We start from the raw sequence: 14,131 nt of genomic DNA, 5'->3' as shown, positions 1-14,131 counted from the left end.
TGCGTTGGTTTCTGAGGCGTCAGCACGATCGATTTTTCATGTTTCGCAAATAATAAATTCGCCTTCTTGAAAAATTTGCCCCAAAACTGTTTAATACAGTTTATAGGTTTTCATACTGCAGTTGAGGTAACACAAATAAATAATTTACAAACTCATATTTTAATATACAATAAAAATAGACTGATGCATTAATGTTATGTATGATATATGGCAATATTTCAGTTTGAGATATAATAATTGATAATAATATATAATATTTATATAATTTTTTATCAATATATCTTATTCTATTGGTGTGCAATACATTTGTCTCATTTGTGGCCATATCGACTCCCAGTAATAAGTGGTATTTTAATAAAGTTTTTTGCAATATAGGTGCTAAATATTTTACTCTATATAAGTTGAATAAAAAAACTGCACGTTGCAGAAGTAGAGGTGAGCGAAAGTGTTTCAAAAGTCATCTGGTTGCGCAAAAGGAATATCTTATTCAACAGTGGCCATTTTTAAACACTTCTTTTAATACTCTTGATTTACTTAATTCCAATACTAGCTGAATATCCAAAATATTTTAACCATACGGTAGGGTAATTGTAATGAATTCAAAAGCTACTAATAGAAGAAAGAACATAACAAAATTTGACTTAAATATTCGAAATATCACACCAACTCTCCAGTAAATTTATTTTTTGGAATTTAATTATGAGAACTCAGATTAGACATTAGAACACAATTATTATTGTACTAGGTTGGCACTGGACCATTGAAAATTTATAGAGTAAGGCAAGACATTCTATTAACCGCATAAGGCATTGGGTATAAAGCTTGTGCTAACGTCAATATAATTATTTAAAGTTTCGACAATATTAATCTTTGGACTAAAAAGGGCAAATGCTATATTGCTGAACCCTCGGAAATTTCTTTCGTTAAAATAAGCATCTAAATTTGTGAGCAAATACTTATTATTAAATCCGAGTTTAATTTTCTTTTTAAGATGGCATATTAGAAAGGACATATTATTTTACTTTTTTTCCACAGATATATTTGCCAAGTATGTTAAAGCCAAGTCACCTTATGCTGCATGCTTAATCAGCATTTATCACCACATTGAGTGCAAGATCTGAAAGGACCTGATTCAGGACCACAGTCAGTGTATTGAACCAATCCCAAATTAGTGCCAATCCCAACGTAACCGTTCCAGCTACCCTCGTGGTTCATAGCTATACAAGTAAATTGGCAAACTTGATGAGTCATCTCGAATTGAATGTAATCTTTAATAGCCCCCTTAAGTGTCTCAAACCTAGCGCTAGTGTTACAGTTCTTACCTGTAGCCTTGTAACTGAAGTAAAATTTGTCATATTGGTAAATACCTCTACGGCAGTCACGATTTCTGCTGTTCAAGTACGCAATTCCTGCAATGGATTCTGCTGCTGCCTCAGCATCAACTTCAGTACCTTCACACTTGTATGCGTTATTCCCACGGCAAACGTGTACATCAGTACGCTTGAGATCCACATCTTTCTCCACAGAATAACTCTTGAAAGCTTCATCATGTCCATTAGATTCATACTCTCCAATGTCAATAAAACCTACACTAGAACCGACTGGTGGAACGACATCCAATTGGGTTTCCGGCACATTGTTCAAAAACAATGGCTCAAAAGCCGAAGAAAAACCACAGAAGGAAATGAACCCTAACACTGCCGGTTTAATGAAATACATTTATAAGTCCTTTTACTTTAACCGCCGTTAAATTCACCTCTCAATTATATGTGGAATATATGAAAACCACGCTCTTATTCGTAATTTCCTGATCAAAGTACCCGAGAATACCAGTGTTGAGGACCGAAGAGATTCTTAGTCTGACATTCAAAGGCGCACAAAACTGAGAATATTCCGATCTGTAGAACATATATATACCATTTTAAACAGTAGCCCCGTGTAGTTATTCGGGTTGTCGTTTCTAAATACATGTAAATCAAAATATGATGCTCATAACCCGTAAATCTTTAAAATAGGCTATATGGGCCAAAATGATGTTGAATGGCAAAATAGCAAGCCAAAGCTTAGAATTCTACTCCGCTCGTATACAACAATAATTGTGTTGCACCAAGTAACCTAGGTAGTATTATCCCTTTCATTAATTATTCTCCAAGAATAACTGTATTTTAAAGTTTGAATGACCAACGGAGCCCACGGCTGACATAAGAAATATTAGCAAGTACATTTATTTTCTTCAAGTTATACAGCTTTATTCAAACTGATATTACTTGGGTTAAAACAAAAATTTAACGCAAAAATTAATTTATTCCTAATTCGTATAAGACAAGGAGACGTTGGATTATATAATCATATATAAACACAATCCATCGGTCAATCATTTTTCATTCTAGATATCTAATTAACTGCGAGAGTAAACGTGTTATAGGAATACCGTGTACGAAATCACTATACATAATCTGCTAGAGTATTTTGACTGATGGAATGATCTTAATAATGCTTAACTAAACTTGCAATACATACTATGCATGCACGCTGTTATTTTTACAACCATATCCTGCACAAATATTAATTTCTATTGCGGGAAGTTCCAATAGAACAAGTTGATCACTATTAGCCACCGAAACACAATTCGTTATTTGATCATGGTATATTAAAATCGATGTTCACACCTTATTAGGCAGTAGGGAATTTTTCTGCTGCACATTTGAGGATCTTGTAGGATTCTGCGATTTAGCTCATATTTCCTTTATTCCTGTGGCTGCTCAAATCCTTTTTTCATCCGTTTAGACTATTGCTATATTTATCCAACAGGTTTTCACTCAATTGAATGCAGCATCACGAAAACGGGGGTATTCGTTCCTGGGACATTTCTCTTTTAAGTACCAGTATTCCTTGGTAAGAAAAGCCCGAGTTTTCTATGGATATACAGTTTCCTACTTAAACGCATTTCGGTTGCTACCAGATCTAGGCCTCGTCCGGTGTATGCGCTTTAACCATTTTTCGGGCTATTCATAATAAAAACCATAAGCAGAATAAGAAAGAACAAGAAACAAATTAAATGGAATCTATATATCATCCCGGAATTTTTCGGGAAGTATTTGTCCTCAGAAGTAACAACGCATAATAATAAAACTCAATCGCCAAGACCCTGGCTGCCTGTGTTGCTCGAGCCAAATATGGAAACCTTTTCCTTTTGTTAAAAAAAAGGGGTCTTCTCTGTACAACGTCATTTTTTAGTGAGTCCGACTAAGTTCTAAGAGTATCCATAAAGTCTTCTCATCTTTTCTAAAACCTCATCAGAAAAGTTCGCATATCAGAATGTAAAAAAGAGCTGTTGAGTAAACATAATATAGGATGTAAGTTAATAGAAAAAGAGCGCATGGTGACTTTAAAAGATATCTAGCGCTTACCTAAATAAAGATATGCTCTTTAAGCTTTCAGGTTAACTTCTAACCTCTTAAATCCACCGTTGTCCCTACACTTCTCCTGGTGGATAACCATCAATTTCTGGGCTTCTAAAGGATCATTGGCCTCGTTTGGCTCTGCCCAAGAGAGATAATCATTGGTGTAGTTAGCCACATAGTCCGGTGGCAGCACCTCTAGTCTCTTACCATAGCTGGTAACTTTCTTCCAGTCACGATGGACATTGAACAAGGAAGAGGAGAAGTAGGCATAACACCTTTGATATTGCTTCAGTGATAATTCAGTGTTTAGTTGAGGCTTGAAATCAAGGTACTCCTTCCATGCCTCCTCTGGCCGTTCTAGAACAAAGTCTGTCGCTTTCTTCACTGCAGTCAAGAACTTTTTGACCTTCAATGGGTTTTCCTTTAAAAATTTATCATTGCAGATATACAAGATGGTGCAGAAGCAGCAGCAACCTAAGCAGGCTAATTTGTCAATTCTTAGCAGCTTTGCATCAGTAATAGGTCTGCCCTGTTCTCTACAGTATTCTTCCAGCTCAACTTGCTGGATGCATTCAATACCGATACCTGCATCGATCTTACCTTCCTTAATATATTTTGCGACATTCATACCACATCTAACAGCGGTATAGTCCTCAGGGTTCATATTGTAATGTTTCGTTAACTCATCCAATTGAATTTTCCCAAACTCACCGACATAACCAATTCTTTTGCCTTTCAACGACTGGAAGTCTTCGGTAATACCACTACCTTTCAAATATAAAAGACCAGTAAATGGCTCGTCTAACAAAGAACCAACAGAGGTAACCGGGAATCCCCTAGCTTTGGCTGCTAGGGTGTGGATCATAGCCTTCAAACCCATGTCCACTTTGCCTGAACCAATTAATTCAGTCACATCTGATGGGTTTGTAGGCTCCAAAATGGCAATATCCAAGCCTTGCTCCTTGAAATAACCCTTGGTTGATGCCAAGTAGATGGGAATATGGTATGGAGCTGGTTGCCAGTTTAGCAAGAAAGAAATTTTATTTGTGGACATATTGCAAAGAATAATGATCGCTACTTGTTACTCACCGTTATAATCGAACATAAGCTCGTGATAAAACGATTCACTCAACTCAACAATTGCTCCCTTTTTATATCTCACTCAGGTATCTACAACCCCCATCCTTAGTGAATGTCTAGGCCACATGCATAAATGAATAAAACTTAATGTATGAAAAGGGAGAACATAATATGTCTTCGTCTCAGTAACTTTGACAGATTCGTTACAATGTCTTGCATCTTGCATGTCCTACCAGTCCGCTACATATATGCACTTAAGGGAAAGAAAATGAGCACCATCTTCGAACGACATATCAACACACACCACCATATACGATTTGATCGGAAATACCGTCTTTGAAACCACGCACAAAAAGAGTTAGCTAACCACCTCAAGATCTCTCGCAGCAAGAATCTCACACCATCTTATCCGTTAGCTTGTTATTCAATGCACCTTTATTAATTACAATGTTATTCAGTTGAGAATTCGTACTTCGAGATTAGCAAAGTTGAAATGAAGAATAACTTTCGGATCGGAACCTGGAAGATCAAAACTTAACGTAAAACATATAAACAGAAGAGAACCACCATATCAGGCTCAGTCCACTCCAACGGACAAAATCAACCCAGAACTGCTTGTTATCCACACATATATCAGACAGAAGTCTTTAGTGGAACAAATGTGCCAATTCTACCCCTTTGCAGTTATCAATTCATGTCACGTGACACCCTTTCTTAACTGTCATATCTGGCCATAGAAGTCTTCTCTGCGCTTGTTAGGCAGAGCATCGCTCGTTGGTAGACCCACCGGTTCACCCAACGCACGCACTCCATCTTCTCTGAAGTTATTTATGTCTACTATATAACAATCCCGGTTCTCATCCACTACTAGTACTACTCTTACACCATAAAACTGTGGAACCAGCCAATCACAGCGCGAAGGTTTCACAGGGCATTTCTTTTTGTTTCTGATCCACTTGTCGCAGTGTACTGCTGGAGAGAAAGACGCCCAGCCTTGGTTTTATAGAGGGAGGGTTAGACGCATTTGCTTTTAATATTTATCTATGAAATTTCTCCTCTTCCAGAAAGCTGGAGCATGGAAAATTTTTGATTATAAATTGCGTGGTTTCTCTTCCGGGCATAAAGAAGTAGTGCAGCTAAAGCGATCTAAAAGAGGACGTTAAGCCAAGCAGGTGTATTTTAAGCGGGGCTAAGATATATTCGAGTAATAGAAATAATTAAGATGTCTGGTTACCAAGTTCCTAACTACTCATTATCTGATTATGCTAAGTTTGCCTTAGCGGGAGCTATTGGGTGTGGTGCGACCCATTCTGCAATGGTTCCGATCGATGTTGTGAAAACGAGAATTCAGTTAGATCCAACCAAGTACAACACTGGTATGATTGGATCTTTCAGAAGGATTATTGGCGAGGAAGGAGCGGCAGCTCTTTTGACTGGTTTTGGACCAACTTTGTTGGGTTATTCGTTGCAAGGTGCCTTCAAGTTTGGTGGTTATGAGGTCTTTAAGAAGGCTTTTGTTGATGCTTTGGGTTATGATACAGCGTGTCAGTACAGAACTTCTATTTACATTAGTTCTGCTGCTATTGCTGAGTTTTTTGCTGATATTGCTTTGTGTCCTTTGGAAGCCACTAGAATTAGATTGGTTTCTCAACCCACGTTTGCTAATGGGTTGATTGGAGGTTTTGCAAGGATTATGAAGGAGGAAGGTGTTGGTTCCTTTTACAACGGGTTTACTCCAATCTTATTTAAGCAGATTCCATATAACATTGCCAAGTTTGTTGTATACGAGCATGCTGCTAACGCTTACTACGGCCTAGCGGGCGGTAAAGAGAAGTTGAGTGCTAATATTAGCACGGGCATCAACTTGTTGGCTGGTTTGACTGCTGGTTTGGCTGCTGCTATTGTTTCTCAACCAGCGGACACTTTGCTCTCCAAGGTTAATAAGACTAAGAAGGCCCCAGGTCAATCTACTGTTGGTTTGTTGATCCAACTAGCCAAACAACTAGGTGTTGTCGGTTCTTTTGCTGGTTTGCCAACTCGTCTAGTTATGGTCGGTAGTTTAACCTCCTTACAATTCGGTATCTACGGCAGATTGAAGCAGTCCTTGAACTGTGGACCCGCTGTCGAAATTGGGAACCACTAAACTCATTAATTTTAAAAAATTTAGGTTTAAAACAATCAAGCAGAATCGCCGGGTAGGTTTGTGATCTTGTTTTTTTATTATTTATGTTGGTTAAGATCCTGTGCCTTGCCGAATGAGATAGAGTTTTATTTCTTACGCTAATGATAAGAAGTATCTAGATAGCATCACCGTGTGAAATTTCTAACAACTATACGCTAGTAAAATCTGTACATATATATATATATATATATATATATATATTATCTAAATACACCAAATACACTAAATATTCACGTTTTTACAACTGCGATTTCATTCTCAAGCATATAAATACCATTGCTCCAGGGGAGGGGGTCATCGCTGGTAACACCTATAGTTAGCATTCTAATCGCCATTCATATAAGCATCTAACTCCGCATCTAGATCCTCAGTAGTGGGTTGAGGCTGCCTTACCCCTCTGCGACTTTTAGGTTTATGATGAGAGTCCTGTTGTTGATGGCTGCGTTGTTGATGGCTGCGTTGTTGACGGCTAGGTTTATCACTAAACTCTCCACCAATTCGACCGGCTAAATGGTAGCTTCTAGATGAACCTACATATGGCTTCCTAGAGCCTTGCTCAAAAAGCTCTACGTTGACCTGCTGACCATGCAACTCCAATCCCTCGTACATCTGAGCACATTTCTCCAGATCTTCTAAGTTTGGGAATCCAAAAACTGCTGTTCTGGTATCCTGATGAACGTAAAATCTACTGTACACAGGAGTAGGGAAACCCTTAATTAAATTATCAATTTCTTCATCGCTAACAGATAACGGAATATCTGTGAAGCGTATGCGTTTTATAGGTGGCGGTGCAGGTCTCTCCATATACCTTTCCCGCATACGCCGTGGCTTGCGACTGGGTTCATCATATTCACGATGTTGGAATTGTTTCTCATCTATTTCTATCCTTGAAGCTAGTCCATTTCTTAAATCACGACGACGATAATGCTACATTGGTAATAATAGACAGTTAATACTGATGTTCATCGATACAATCAATCAGGATGTATATTTCTCCAAATATATTCAACTTACAGTAGTGGGACGGCCTGTCTATATACCATGTTAGTATTCCAAAAACTTCAGCATAGGTTAACCTATTTGCTTTAAACATACTTTCTCTCCTATAATTTGATCTAAACTTTCCTCAATAGACATTATTTTCTTAAATACTTTGTTCACTTGCTACGTTGCTGCTATGTATATAGATAGAGATAGATGTGTACATATACGTACGTATATATAATAGGTTTTTACACAGCCTTTTCGTTATCAATTCCACCTCGATCAAATTTAATTTTTTTACATGTCGTTGAAAACATCCTGGAATTTGGTCAAGTGACCATATTTTTGTTTCACATGTTTTAACCATGAAATGGTGTTGGAAAATTGGGCGACAGATGGTTCTACCGTGCTTAAGTTCCCATAGGCTACCACTAATCTATATGCAGCCTCTTCATGATCTTGGAAAAAACTCGAAGGGCCATACTTGCTGTTCAGCACAGATGCAAGTGTGGAAGTAATATCCAAATTATGTTCCTTGACGCTTAGAACGGTATAGTTGTATAGGAGAGTAGAAACAGCTATAGCAATACCGGACTGTTGGTTTGCTGAACAGTTAGGATATTCTGCATCTATGAGTTCAAACACAGAATCGTACATCGCCCGAGACGACATTAAACCAATCCCCCAAAGCGGGTTTTTGAATGCGTTGGCTAGTATTCTAATTGTTAACATTGAAAGAGCTGGTTTCGAGGAATCTAATCCATGTTCAACATATTTGCTTATTATGTCAGCACTGGGTAACTTATGGACTATTATTCTCATGATGTCATATGCTGGGGTTGGATTTTTCCATGAAGAATGTATAATGTCTGCATTAGCATAGAGCAACTCGTAATTCGATTCAGGTGCTTGTAAACCGGTGGCAATTGCGACAAGATCGTTATCTTCAAAACTGTTTTCCAGTGCATTAAGCTTAGTAATGCCGTTAAACAGCGTATCTGGATTGAAGTTATCAATACTTAGGTATAACGTCACAGGAAGCACTTTTCTAGTTCGCGTGCCGTACGGTATTGTAGAATTACCTACAGAGGTTTTAGTGTCGAATGAAGCAGTTTGTGTATTCTTCAGAATGAAGTTTACTATTTGATCCTTATAAGTGAGAGGTAAGTCATGGCGTGCAATAAACTTGTCTGCGACATCATAAGGGTTATCGTTTGCGTTTAGCGGAAGCTTCAGGACAGAAGCACCCTCCTTTATATCAACATCAAACACATAATCATACAGCTTACCTTCAAATTCTGCTTTTTGATCATTTCCTGAAGCACCGATAACATCGCCAATTTTAGACCATTGGCCGCCAGAAAATTGATGTGCCTCAGTTACACCAGTTGGAGACCTCACTACGACAACTTGGCCTTCCTTTTTACCCGGACGATTCAAAATTTCATATGGAGACAATTTAGACTCGTCAAATTCCATTGCTTGAGAACTAATTGTACTATTCTCAACAGCTTTCTTCAATTCCTCAATATCTGCCGTGGAGGCACGACGATTAATATCTGTAGTGAATATTCGGATAGCATTATCACTGCTACCAGCCACAATATCACCATTTGGCATGACATCCACGGACCATACAGAAACCGCAGGCAGTGTAATCACCTGCTTTAGGTAACCTGAAGCATCCCAAATTCGAACAGATCTATCCTCACCACAGCTTACAACTCCCCCATTGGGCAGATACTTCACACAATAGACGAAGCTTTCGTGACCCTCATATGTCTGCAGGGTGCGACCCTTCATATCATTCTGCTTTACCGTATAATCATTCGAACAACTTAGGAACTTGTCACCATTTGGAGAGGCAATTAGATAGCGCACCACATCACTGTGAATATTTGTAAATGTCTCTAAATTTACAGAACCTTCCCACAGTTTTATCGTCTTATCTGCAGAAGCAGTTAAAAATCGGTTATTTCCTGGTAGAATAATTGCGTGCCACACAGCCGCTGTATGGCCGGCCAATATAAACTTCAACTCACCTTCATACCATACCTTGGCCGTGCTGTCCCAACTGCTAGTGATAACCCATCCATCTTTTGAGTCAAGCCCACAAACATTACTCCTATGACCTTGTAAGACGTAAGTCGCTTCCTGCTCCATAGAAATCAGTGGAGATACACCCCTAACAAGTGATTCTTGGTCTCCGTAGAAAACTAAATGCTCTTTCTGTTCAAAGCATACACAATTCACAAATTTGGAAGTTCTATGCATAATTTTGCCCGAATCCCATTTCCCATCAACAGATTCATTCTTACTCCAAACGCGAACAGTACCATCCCTAGATCCCGATATAATTTGTTCATTATTGATCACTGCGACACTCCTAACATCTTGCTCGTGCCCCAACAGAGTACAACTTAATTCATACATGGTAGAATACTGCAATCGTCGAACTCAATCTCATTATACCTTTCGCCACCCTTTGTAGTTTTATAAAAAATTTTATTCACTGGATATTAATTCTGTTACATAATCAATTCGATTTCCGGTATTTAGAGTTCACGCGAGGAGGCTTTGTTGAGACGTAGTGAACTAGTTGTTCTTCAAATCAAATACCAAGCTGTCATATTTAGTAGGAAATAAAGTTGGGAGTATATAGCATACAAATTGGAAGGTCATTTGGTTGGTATACTATAAGAAGATTTAAGGTTTAAGTTTTTAGACAGAGGAAAGTGTATCTTATTTTACTATGCGTGGACCATTATTACATGTTAGAGTCAATGACAGGTTACTGTTCAAGCAGTCATCCTTGTCTGGGTCGAAGATTGTGCTATCTGTGTCACCCTATGAACGGGGTATTACAGTAGTAGATCCCGATATGTTTCCAAATCGTTATGACTATCGTAAAATTGCTGCTTTAATTGGTATAATTAGGATGAAGAATAATAGATATGTGATTACCGCCAATAGGGTGGAAGATGCAGGTGTGTTGAATGGCCATAAATTTTTCAAAGTTGTAGAGCACTCGGTGATTCCTGTTAAGAAGGATGCTAAAATGCACTCTGAGGAGTCCCAATACGTTGCGTTGTTGGAGGCTCATTTGTCAAAAGCAGCACTATATTTTTCATACACCTATGATCTAACGAATTCAATTCAAAGAAATGAACAACATGGAGCTGCATCTTGGAGAACAGCTGAAAGTAGGTTTTTTTGGAATTACTACATCTCTGAAAGTTTGCGTGAACTCTCTGGTGATCATCCTTCGGTGGATGATTTCATTGTTCCAATGATTTACGGATTTGTGAAAGTTGTTGATACCGTTTTCAAGGATATACCTATAAAGCTTGCTTTATTAACTAGAAGGAGTCGTTTTCGCGCTGGAACAAGGTATTTCCGTCGTGGAATTGATCAGAATGGAAATGTTGCCAATTTTAACGAAACAGAACAGATATTGCTTGTACAGAATTCAAAATCGCAGCAGATTCACCTGTTCTCGTTCTTGCAAACAAGAGGCTCTGTGCCTGTGTATTGGTCGGAGGTTAATGCTTTGAAGTATAAACCTAATTTACTCATCGGTGCTAATGGATCGCTTGGTGCATTCAAAGAGCACTTCAAAGAACAAAAGCAGTATTATGGTAAAAATTATGTAGTGAATTTGGTCAATCAAAAAGGCTATGAATTACCTGTTAAAGAAACATTTGAATCGACTGTAGATGCCGCAGATGACACAGGAATATCATATGTATACTTCGATTTTCATGCGGAGTGTAGCAAGATGAGGTGGCATAGGGTCAAGTTGCTAATTGAGCAGTTACAAGGCGTAGGGTGGGATAGTAACGATTTCTTCCACAAGACATTATGCCATGATGGGACTACCGACGTTGTTCTCTCTTTGCAGAAATCTATCGTCAGGACCAATTGTATGGACTGTGTAGACAGGACCAATGTTGCACAGTCTGTCTTAGCCAATTGGGTGTTGCAAAAGCAACTTGAAGCGTCTATGGCGGTTACAGTTAATGTGCCCTGGGAAATTGATCCCAATTTATTATCAAATTATCAGAATATTTGGGCTGATAATGCAGATGCAATTAGCTGTGCTTATTCGGGGACCGGAGCATTGAAAACCGACTTTACTAGGACTGGCAAGCGTACTTACACTGGTGCAATGAAAGATTTTGCAAATTCTGCATTCCGTTATTATCGAAACAACTTTACCGATGGTCCAAGGCAAGACAGTTACGATATATTTTTAGGTAACTTTAGACCATATGAGACAGCTGTCCAATCGCCATTTATCGATAGAAGACCATTCGTGATCCAGTTGATGCCAACCATTCTTTATGCTGCCTTAACAGTTATTATTGCCACTATAATGTTTCCAAAAGGCTATTTCTTCAGTCTAAAGAACCTGACATTTTTCGCTGGATCCTCCTTAATTGCCCTACTAACCATACGTTTCATAGTACAACATGGAATGCAATATGTGAACTGGCCAAAGTTATGTGACTTAGGCTATGTAGAGATTGTATACAATCATAACAAGGAACAAGTCTTTAAGGGTATTACCTATACTCCAAGCTCTGATTTTGTCAAACCCAATTTTTTGAAAAGAGACTGATACTTTTGCTGTAGAAATATATTTTCATTTCGGCAACGTTAAAAGCTAACATATGTATTGATATAAAGATATACGTAAGTATAAATTGGTATTGATTACTTTTTTTAAATCACTTAACTAGTTCCTGGATAAAAGCATCAACATCATCTGATTTCATTAGTGCTTCACCTACCAATAAGCCTCGCACACCTTCAATCTTATATTTTTCTGCCTCTTTCCCACTACTAATACCAGAAAGAGCAAGCAGCAAAGTGCCATCTGGTATATACTTAACGAGGGAACTGGTTACACCCAGATCAACATTAAAGGAATTCAGATCCCTGTTATTTACTCCAATGACCCTGGCGTTCAACTCCAAGGCGCGATCAAGCTCTTCTTTTGAGCTCACCTCAACTAGGGGCTCAATGTCTAGACTTTTAGCATATTCATACAAGTCCTTCAATTTCTCTTGAGTAAGCATCTTAACGATGAGCAAAACAGTATCTGCACCCGCTAATCTAGCTTCAAGTATTTGATACTTGCTAAATATGAATTCCTTTCTCAAGATGCATGGCCTTTCCTCCGGAGAAAACTCAACGTCGAAAACCTTCCTAACGTTGACGAGATCCTCTAAACAACCTTTAAACCAATAGGGTTCAGTCAACACTGAAATGGCAGATGCTCCAGCATTAGCATACTTTAGAGCCTGTTGAGCGGCGATTACATTAATAGAAATGTCGCCCTTGGAAGGAGAAGCACGCTTGATTTCAGCCAAAATCGATACACTACCTGGAGCGGTAGCCAATTTCTTGTAGAAATCCAAAATAGGAGGGGCTAGGCCCAACTTAAAGTTTGCTTCCAAGTCCGCAAACCTCAAACCAGGTGTGCCAGACTGCAATTCCAAATCCTTCTGTCTTTTTAGATAAATTTGGTCCAATATGGAGTTCTGAGCAGTCAAGTTTGCCTCCTGTGCATTGAAATTATCAGCCCAAGTACCACCTGTAGTGCTTAACATGTTCTTTATCATCAAATGCCCCTCTTCCGTAAGAATAGACTCAGGATGAAACTGCACCGCTTCAATAGTATACTCTTTATGTCTTATCCCCATGATTATGTCATTTTCCGTCCAGGCACTGACTTCAAAACTATCTGGTAGAGTGTCCTTCAAACCAGCTAAGGAATGATACCTGGTAGCAAGCACACCCTGAGGAACACCCTTAAAGATCCCCTTGCTGTCATGATGTATAGGGGATGTCTTGCCATGAACAATTTCTCCCGCAGAACCTACTACCCCTCCAAAGACCTCATATATACAATGCTGACCCATGCAGACACCAAAGACCGGAATCTTACCTGCAAAATACCTAATGCAATCCGCAGAAATACCCGAATCTTTGGAAGGATGGCCTGGCCCAGGAGAAATAAATAGAATATCAGGTTTTAAAGCTTCAACCCCATCCACTGAAATTGCGTCGTTGCGATGAACAGTCACAACAGCACCTTCCTGACAAAGATACTCATATATATTCCAAGTGAATGAATCATAGTTATCAATCAAAACAACCCTCTTGCTCATCCTAAACCTGCAAATTCGTATACAAACGTTCTAACGCGCCGGAAGCAAGCAAAATAAACTCTAGCAAATATATCCTACTTATTCTATCCATAGTCCCATGCTAAGAGAAATAAACTAAGCTCATCTTTCCTACCCTTATAACCCAAACTCTGAAAACTCAATGCCGTATAATGAGACCGGGATAGGAATTGGAATGACTAACACACCAACGCCGCGGAATGGCGTTTTAGAATGAGCCTTCCAGCCCAACCGCTAGCGTACCTCACGTTTGATAAACATTTTATCAGGACTAATCATATCTAAAC

At 38.7% G+C, this 14,131-nt stretch overlaps 7 protein-coding genes across 7 annotated transcripts; 2 read left to right on the top strand and 5 right to left on the bottom strand.

The window, feature by feature from the left end:
• Positions 1 to 1,086: 1,086 nt before the first annotated feature.
• Positions 1,087 to 1,719, bottom strand: Ecym_3623 (uncharacterized protein; the record flags this gene model as incomplete). The annotated part of the gene is made up of 1 exon (XM_003645853.1): positions 1,087 to 1,719. One exon carries the CDS (start codon positions 1,717 to 1,719, stop codon positions 1,087 to 1,089), a length of 633 nt encoding a protein of 210 aa, XP_003645901.1.
• A 1,710-nt stretch (positions 1,720 to 3,429) lies between these two features.
• On the bottom strand, positions 3,430 to 4,458 carry Ecym_3622 (NMT1/THI5 family protein; the record flags this gene model as incomplete). The annotated part of the gene is made up of 1 exon (XM_003645852.1): positions 3,430 to 4,458. The coding sequence occupies one exon, from the start codon at positions 4,456 to 4,458 to the stop codon at positions 3,430 to 3,432; it is 1,029 nt and encodes a 342-aa protein (XP_003645900.1).
• Positions 4,459 to 5,706: 1,248 nt separating this feature from the next.
• On the top strand, positions 5,707 to 6,627 carry MIR1 (Mir1p; the record flags this gene model as incomplete). Its single annotated transcript, XM_003645851.1, has 1 exon — positions 5,707 to 6,627. The coding sequence occupies one exon, from the start codon at positions 5,707 to 5,709 to the stop codon at positions 6,625 to 6,627; it is 921 nt and encodes a 306-aa protein (XP_003645899.1).
• Positions 6,628 to 6,990: 363 nt separating this feature from the next.
• Positions 6,991 to 7,485, bottom strand: YRA2 (Yra2p; the record flags this gene model as incomplete). Its single annotated transcript, XM_003645850.1, has 1 exon — positions 6,991 to 7,485. The coding sequence occupies one exon, from the start codon at positions 7,483 to 7,485 to the stop codon at positions 6,991 to 6,993; it is 495 nt and encodes a 164-aa protein (XP_003645898.1).
• Positions 7,486 to 7,947: 462 nt separating this feature from the next.
• On the bottom strand, positions 7,948 to 10,083 carry DOA1 (Doa1p; the record flags this gene model as incomplete). The annotated part of the gene is made up of 1 exon (XM_003645849.1): positions 7,948 to 10,083. One exon carries the CDS (start codon positions 10,081 to 10,083, stop codon positions 7,948 to 7,950), a length of 2,136 nt encoding a protein of 711 aa, XP_003645897.1.
• Positions 10,084 to 10,402: 319 nt separating this feature from the next.
• SAC1 (phosphatidylinositol-3-phosphatase SAC1) lies at positions 10,403 to 12,271 on the top strand (the record flags this gene model as incomplete). The annotated part of the gene is made up of 1 exon (XM_003645848.1): positions 10,403 to 12,271. One exon carries the CDS (start codon positions 10,403 to 10,405, stop codon positions 12,269 to 12,271), a length of 1,869 nt encoding a protein of 622 aa, XP_003645896.1.
• A 109-nt stretch (positions 12,272 to 12,380) lies between these two features.
• On the bottom strand, positions 12,381 to 13,826 carry TRP3 (bifunctional anthranilate synthase/indole-3-glycerol-phosphate synthase; the record flags this gene model as incomplete). Its single annotated transcript, XM_003645847.1, has 1 exon — positions 12,381 to 13,826. The coding sequence occupies one exon, from the start codon at positions 13,824 to 13,826 to the stop codon at positions 12,381 to 12,383; it is 1,446 nt and encodes a 481-aa protein (XP_003645895.1).
• Positions 13,827 to 14,131: the final 305 nt, after the last annotated feature.

Source organism: Eremothecium cymbalariae, chromosome 3 (assembly GCF_000235365.1).
Source record: "Eremothecium cymbalariae DBVPG#7215 chromosome 3, complete sequence".
Taxonomy (NCBI): domain Eukaryota; kingdom Fungi; phylum Ascomycota; class Saccharomycetes; order Saccharomycetales; family Saccharomycetaceae; genus Eremothecium; species Eremothecium cymbalariae.
The sequence above is the reverse complement of the archived record's forward strand: the minus strand, read 5'-3'. Positions and strand labels throughout refer to the sequence as shown.